General features: G+C 37.7%; 1 protein-coding gene across 1 annotated transcript; it reads left to right on the forward strand.

Annotated features, from left to right (window-relative positions):
- The first annotated feature begins 954 nt into the window (after positions 1-954).
- Positions 955-2,832, forward strand: LOC127130317 (uncharacterized). Its single transcript, XM_051059347.1, has 3 exons — positions 955-1,624; positions 1,700-2,609; positions 2,682-2,832. Exons 1-3 carry the CDS (start codon positions 955-957, stop codon positions 2,830-2,832), a joined length of 1,731 nt encoding a protein of 576 aa, XP_050915304.1.
- Positions 2,833-7,679: the final 4,847 nt, after the last annotated feature.

Raw genomic sequence — 7,679 nt, forward strand, 5'->3', positions numbered from 1 at the left:
GACACCTGCTCCTACTCATCTGAAGGTGTCTAAAGATGAAAATGGTGTCAATGTGGATCAAAGTCTCTACAGAAGCATGATAGGGAGTCTGCTATATCTTACAGCAAGCAGACCTGACATTGCTTTTGCTGTAGGTGTATGTGCTAGATATCAAGCTGAACCAAAGGTGAGCCATATCAACCAAGTGAAAAGGATCCTGAAATATGTCAATGGCACTTGTAACTATGGGATGTTATACACTCATGGATCTGAATCTGTGTTGTCTGGATATTGTGATGCTGATTGGGCTGGAAGTGCTGATGATAGGAAAAGCACATCAGGAGGATGTTTCTTCTTGGGGAACAACTTAATATCATGGTTTAGTAAGAAGCAAAATTATGTTTCACTGTCTACTGCTGAAGCTGAATACATAGCAGCTGGAAGTAGTTGTTCTCAACTGGTGTGGATGAAACAAATGTTGAATGAATATAATGTCACACAAGATGTCATGATATTGTACTGTGATAACCTGAGTGCTATAAACATCTCAAAGAACCCTATTCAGCACAGCAGGACCAAACATATTGATATTCGTTACCATTTTATTAAGAACTTGTGGTGGATAAGACTGTAGTCTTAGAGCATGTTGCTACTGAGATGCAGTTAGCTGATATTTTTACAAAGGCCTTGGATACCAATCAATTTGAACTCCTGAGAGGGAAATTAGGGATTTGCATTTATGAAAATTTGTAGCAATTAATTTGGAGTGGAAAAAATAATCAAATTATTGCCTATTGTCTTAAAATAAAGTGTCCTCATTATGGTAAATCATCACTTTGTTTTGGAAATACCATCTATTCCACCTTCACACGCTACCCCCATAACATAATTACCTACTCCAACTCTTCCATCTTCTTTTTCCTTCTCCACAAACCTCTGCTAGGGCAACATTAATTTTTCCAGAAAAACTTCAAAATGTCACAACATCAAGATACCTTTGCTTCAAAAGTTACTAGGTCTACTCCAAACATTAGTGCTCCTCCCATGGGCATCCTTGATAATGAGATTCTAGATATTGCTCCTCTCTCTGTTATTCCTGGCGCGGACATTGATTTAAACCAACCCATCTCCATTGATGCCTCCGCTTCTGCATGTTCTAATCAAGGTAATCCCTCTAGTATTCCTTCTGGTTTAACTCCTGCCACTAACTCTAAGGAAGGAACACACAATACTGATCGTGTTATAAGAGACATAGTCACTAGGATTCTTAGTGAAGGCCACCCTATGAAGGGAGTTTCTACTCCCCTTTCTCAAATGTACCCCTCTCCTGAGGTTGAACAACATAGTGGTAAGGATGACGATTCTTCGAGTTCTGAGAAGGACTTGGCTGCTGAAGGGTTGTGCTCTCTAGGGCAGACCATGTCTGAAAAAGGGAAATTTGTGGCTTCTCACACTGCTAATGCTTCCCACTCTGAGAAGCATGATGATGCAAATGTTGTGATTGATCTAGAGGATGGTAGCTCTGATGATCAAGAGGAAATCTTGATTCATTACATGAAGCCAAGTGTGGCTAAACGCATGAAGACTCGTAAAGGAAAATCTGTGGCTAAACTTATGTCATCTAGAAAAGCTAAGAAGACTGCTGGTATTGGTCCCTCCAAACCATGGAGCAAGGTTGAAGTAATGAAGAGGAAGGTCAGAGATGATTCTGAGCCTGAAGAGGATGTTGAGGAAGATGTCCCTGACATCTTGCCTGCAAAGAAAACTACTGTTAGGAAGTCTCCTATTAAAGTCCCTGCTGTTCATTTGGATAACATCTCCTTCTATCTTGAGGATGGAGCTGCTAAGTGGAAATTTGTGATTCAGAGAAGGGTAGCTATGGAAAGGGTGTTGGGAAAAGATGTTGCTGATGTCAAGGAGGTCATGGACCTGATAAAAGTTGATGGGCTGTTGAAAACTGTTGTTGGGTTATCTCCATGCTATGAAGGTTTAGTTAAGGAATTTATTGTTAACATTCCTGAGGATATTTCAAATAAGAACAACAAGGAGTTCTGCAAGGTGTATGTGAGGGGTAAGTGTATAACATTCTCTCCTACTGTTATTAATAATTTTCTAGGCAGAAAAATTGAGGGTGCAGGAAAATTAGAAGTTACAGACAATCAAGTCTGTAGGGAGATTACAGCTAGGCAGGTGAAAGTTTGGCCTGTTAAAAAGAATCTTCCTGCTGGGAAGTTGACTATCAAGTATGCTATCCTGCATAAAATAGGAGCTGCCAATTGGGTCCCTACCAACCATATCTCCAACATTGCTAATACTCTTGGGAGGTTTATTTTTGCTGTTGGAACAAAAGTAAAATTTGACTATGGTAGATTTATGTTTGAACAAATCATCAAGTATACAACTACTAATGCAGTTAAGCTGCCAATTGCCTTTCCCTCTATGATATATGGAATTATCTTGAATCAACACCCTGGTATTCTGTGCTCTAGTGACTTACCTAGTAGAAGAAAACCTACTCTGTCTGTGCACTATAAACTGTTTGAAGGAAGTCATGTCGAGGATATTGTCATGACATCTGCCCTAAAAAGGCCAGCCTCAAAAGTTGGAACAATTGCTGAGCTAAAGGAAACGTGAAAAGAGCTAGGTGAAGGGATAAGGGTAGCCACAACTAGAAAAAAATCATTGGAAGCCTTGATTGCAAGCTTGGAACAAGCTAAGGGTGAAAATATTGCTCATAAAGAAGAAGCTGAAGCCCACACCTCTAGTGAGAGGTCTGCAAACAATGATGATGCCAGTGGCAATTCTGGTTCTGGTGCTGATGAAGAAGCTGCAAACTCAAGCTCTACTGAGTAGCTCTGTTGCCTTTGGTCCCTCGTGTTTTGATGATTTTCTTGGTTGTTTGTTGTTATTTTGGTGGATTTCTTTGTTTTTTTTGTTTGTTTCTCAGCATTCTTTCAGCTGTGTATGAACTTGGTGTTGTAACTTTTTAACTTCTGGTATTTTGGTTTATGACTAGATGGACATTTATTTTGTCTCTTTGGTCTCTTTTGGCTAAAAAGGGGGAGAAGTAGCTATAATTGTAGCTGGGTATCTTTGCTTAGCTATTGTTGGTGCTCTGTTTGTTTGTTACAGGGGGAGAATTCTAGTGTTTGTTTGTTTGGTACAGGGGGAGAATTCTCAGTGGTCTGTTTGTGTGAAGTAGTGTGGTTGTTGAGGGGAGATGTTTTGTTCTAGAATGTTGCATGGACTTGAGGGAAAATACAAGCGCTTGCGTGTTTACTAGTTGTTATTTTTGCTAGTAATGTGTGTATGTTTACTTCTGCTGCTGAACTAATACTTTGATTGATTTCTTGTGTACGTGTGATCTATTGTTTGTTTTAGCCAAAATTTGCCAAAGGGGGAGTTTGTTGGTTCTATGTATTGGCATCAATTTTGGTAAAACTTAAGTGTTATCACAAGAAGTCATGCTTGTTGTCTTGACATCTGATATCAGCTTTCTGCAGGTTGTTTGATATGGTTGTGCAGGATTTATTCAAGATGTCAGACCCGATGTTATGACATGTACATATAGAACATTCAGTCTGAATGTTATGTATTTAGTTGTTGCACTTTTTATGCAAGTCTTTGTGTGCTTATGTGTGTTGATTGCATGCATTATTCAAGGAGTAATTCTATTTAAAACCAAAATATTATGTTTCCCAAAGAGGAATGTTTTGTTACTAATTCCTAGAGAATACGCGTTAAAAAGAATTAGGGTTTCATGTTGCCCATTCCCATTCAGAAAGCTTCTATTTAAAGACCTTGTGAACCCTGTGTGATTGTAGAGAAAATATGAACGTTGAAGTGAGTGAGTATTAGGGTTGTCAGCCTAATGTACGTTTGTGAATTGTGAGCCATTCATTCGTCTTGTAGATGTGTGAATTGGACTGAGTTTTGAGTTATAATTTGTCCACTCTAAGCTTTGAAGTACGAGTGTATTTGTTTACTTGATTGAAGCTTTTAAGCAAGATCAAGTGTGTGTCCTTGAAGTGTGTCTTCTTTTTGTGTGGTATTTGTTCTAGTATCACTACTGTGATTGAGGGGGAGTGAGTAGGGTCTCATATCTAAGAGTTCTTAAGTAGAAGTCACATGGTAGAGATTAGGTGAAAAGACTGTAACTTGAAGTTGTTTACTGAGAGTCTTTGAACTAATTCTGTTTAGTGGATTTCCTTCTTGGCTTGGTAGCCCCCAGACGTAGGTGTGTTTGCACCGAACTGGGTTAACAATTGCCTGTGTCACTTTTCAATTGTTTAATGATTTTTATTCTGTTTATATTTCATCTGTTGTTCAGATATTAGTGTCGTAAGATTACCTTCGACATCTCATATCTGATACCAGAATTTCAATAGGCAATGCATTTGATTTCCACATGCTTCCAAAATTGACCAAAAATAGCAATTCTCTTGCTTGCTTGTATGGGCGTATGATAGGACCATCAAATGATGCTATCGGGTCCAAAATCCTTCATGTGCAATGCTGAAATCATGTTATGTGATCATGCAATGGAGATTGAAATGTGAATGTGAATTTCATCCAAATGAACCCTTGAAAGGAACCCACGCGTAAGTCCTCCAATTCTTGGCCAAATGAGATGATCTTGGACTTTTTGGAAAGGTGAGATCAAGGGAACAACTATCATGTTGAACAATTTTCCATTTGAATCTTGGATCATGATGAATTTTGAGGTGGAAGTTTGGAAAATCAAACATATTTGAAAAGTTTCTAAGTACTAAGTCAAATGTTCACTTCTTCCACCTTGAATAACTTTTACTATGGGTTTCAAATGGAAAAAGTTCCTTCACCAAAGTTGTATCTATCTCAAAGCTATTAAATTTGGTTGCCAATTTAACCTAATTTGGATTTGTAATGAAGGAGTTGTTCATTTTAGAAGTTGAGGAAAATCACTTGTTCAATGGTTATGGCCCAAAATGACCTATAATGTTTCCTCTTGACACATGCATTTTCATGTTGAATTTGAATTTCTTCCAATAATCAAAGTTGAAGAGGACATATTTAATTTTATCATGAAACTTGAATGGATTTCATATCATAAAATTTGAGCAAGTTATGGTCCTTGGAAGTTGACCTTCTAACTAGGGTTCCGACAAAATAACCTATAATGTTTCACCATAAAAAATAACTTTCCAAGCAAACCTAGATCTTGACCTCAACATGAAAGTTGTTTGGAATGTCATAAAGTGTAACATTTATCTTTGAATCATTTTCATATGACAAAAATTATAGGAGATAGGGTCTAGTGAACCCCAGTTTTGACCAATTGACTCTCTCTGGTCAACCACCATGAACCAACTTGAAAACTTAAAATTCTCTTGATATCTTGGACTCATGGAGGATAATATATGCATTAGATGATGAAATATGAAGTATACCTTGAAATATTTAATCAAATGGTGAAGAAACTTACTAAGGAAGTCACACAAGATACCCAGATGAATTATGGCTTCCAAGGAAAACAAGCTTCAAACTCTTGATGATTTCTTGATCAAAATGATATGTGGAGATCATGGGGATCCATATATTATGTCTAGAGTCAATGTAAACCATCTCTTGATTAGTCTCCTTTCATTGGGGGTCTCAAACCCTAGATATGAGCTTGATGGAGCATGGGTGAGCACACACATTTCCTACAAAAGAAGTAAACTATATATTGACATATTTTTGGTATTTTGGTTAGTATATAATGAAAAAAAAGTATGATAAAATAAAATTTTATGGTGATCTCTCCCAATGCAAACCCAATGAATAAAGGGTAAGGAGGATGCCAAGGTGTGATCCCAAAGCTAATGCATATGACGAGATAGCATGAGGGATCTTAGGGTCAAAATTGAGGTCTTACAGCTGCCCCTATTTTAGGACATTCTAACTGAGGATGTGAAGGTTAAAATATTCGTATCAACTCAGTAGAATGGACTTAAATAACAACATATAGAAACAAATTTTGGTCCCTAAGAGACCTCATGATGCATATGATATGGAATGTTAAAAAATAATCTTTGTGGGGAATATATATTTCCATAAAGGAAAAGAATCCGGAGAGACTGAAAGTCCACAGGAGCATAATGCATTCCATAAGGAAAAATCACTAGAGAGACAGAGACTATGGGAGGATAAGAGTTATGCATAGGCCAGGCTACGACTTGAAAACTGCTGGAGACACGAGGGGTTTTCCATGAAAAAAATCAATGGAAGGACCCGGTTAGGGATAGGGAAAAAATGTCAGGGAAACGGGTAGATCAACACAAAGGTGAAATACCTAAATCAAACTCAACTGGGGAAGAATGATCTTCAACACAGGAGTACCAGAAATATATTATCTATTACCGATTACTGGGTAGGAAGATAGTATACTCTGACAGAGGGACATCAGTTACCGTTTGGGGTAAACATATCAAGGATAACTCGCTGAGGAAAAAGAGGTGTATTCGTTACCGGTTACTGGGTAAGAATAGCCTGTGGGGAAGAAATCAAATAGGATTTACAACTACCGGTTACTGGGTAAGAATAGCCTGTGGGGAAGAAATCAAATAGGATTTACAACTACCGGGTACTGGGTAGAAGACCAAAGAGAGAATATATGTCACCGGTTAAAATGAACATATCAAGGATAAACTCAAGGGAAGGATATCTGTCATCGGTTAGGATGAACATATCAAGGATAGGCTGCCAGAGAGAAAATAGGAATTATATCTCTCAGTTACTGGATAAAATACTAAAGAGAGAATATTTGTCACCGGTTAAGATGAACATATCAAGGATAGGCTCAGAGGGGAAATTAGGATTTATAACTAACAGTTACTGGGTAGAAGACCAAAGAGAGAATATTCGTCATCGGTTAGGATGAACATACTAAGGATAAACGCAAAGGAAAAAGTAGGGTTTATATCTACCGGTTACTGGGTAGAAGAACGCGAAGAGGAGAAAATTCGTCATCGATTAAGATGAACATATCAAGGAGTAACTCTATGGGGAGTAAAAGTAGGGATTACAACTACCTTTTTACTAGGTAGAAAACCGCATAGGAAGAATATCCGTCATTGGTTAGGATGAACATATCAAGGATAGACTTCCTGGGGGAACGTGAAAGAGAATCCGCTGGGGAAAACAAAGGAAGTAAATTACATTTACCGGGTATTGAACAAAAGTAAAGTACTCAAAAATTTGAGAAGAATATTACCGGTTACTGGGTAATAGACTCTCAAGGGACTAAAATATCTATCTAGGTAATACCTAGAAAGAAACGTCCAAACAAAGACTCAACCCAATGAGGATATAACTCAAGGGGAGTGATTCCATCCAGATAATTAACTGGGGAGGAAACTGAAATAATGATCATCCACGAGGAAATAACTCAATGGGGAATGAGAAAGGTTAAACTCTTTCTGCTTAAGAGGCTGACACTTTACAATTGAAGGAGGACATACACACCAAACCTGCATGGGGAAATAATATCATTGTAGCAGGGGATCAGAATAAAGGAGTCAAATTCAATAAAATGCATAATGAAATATTTTTTGTGTTTTATGTATGAATATGTATGTATATGATTATAATTATGCTGACGAAACAAAACAAATGATACAAATATCACAGATTTCAATCATCGTTGTGTAAGACCCTAATTTTGACCCTAAGATCCCTCA

The sequence above is a fragment of the Lathyrus oleraceus genome, chromosome 3 (assembly GCF_024323335.1).
Source record: "Lathyrus oleraceus cultivar Zhongwan6 chromosome 3, CAAS_Psat_ZW6_1.0, whole genome shotgun sequence".
In the NCBI taxonomy this organism is placed as follows: Eukaryota; Viridiplantae; Streptophyta; class Magnoliopsida; order Fabales; family Fabaceae; genus Lathyrus; species Lathyrus oleraceus.

What these genes read in the sequence shown, in the direction of transcription:
- LOC127130317 (XM_051059347.1), top strand. Translation starts at nt 955, where the DNA reads ATGTCACAACATCAAGATACCTTTGCTTCAAAAGTTACTAGGTCTACT. An exon ending in AAAAGCTAAGAAGACTGCTG is followed by an intron (nt 1,625 to 1,699) that starts GTATTGGTCCCT and finishes CTGAGCCTGAAG; the next exon opens with AGGATGTTGAGGAAGATGTC. An exon ending in ATTGCTGAGCTAAAGGAAAC is followed by an intron (nt 2,610 to 2,681) that starts GTGAAAAGAGCT and finishes CTTGATTGCAAG; the next exon opens with CTTGGAACAAGCTAAGGGTG.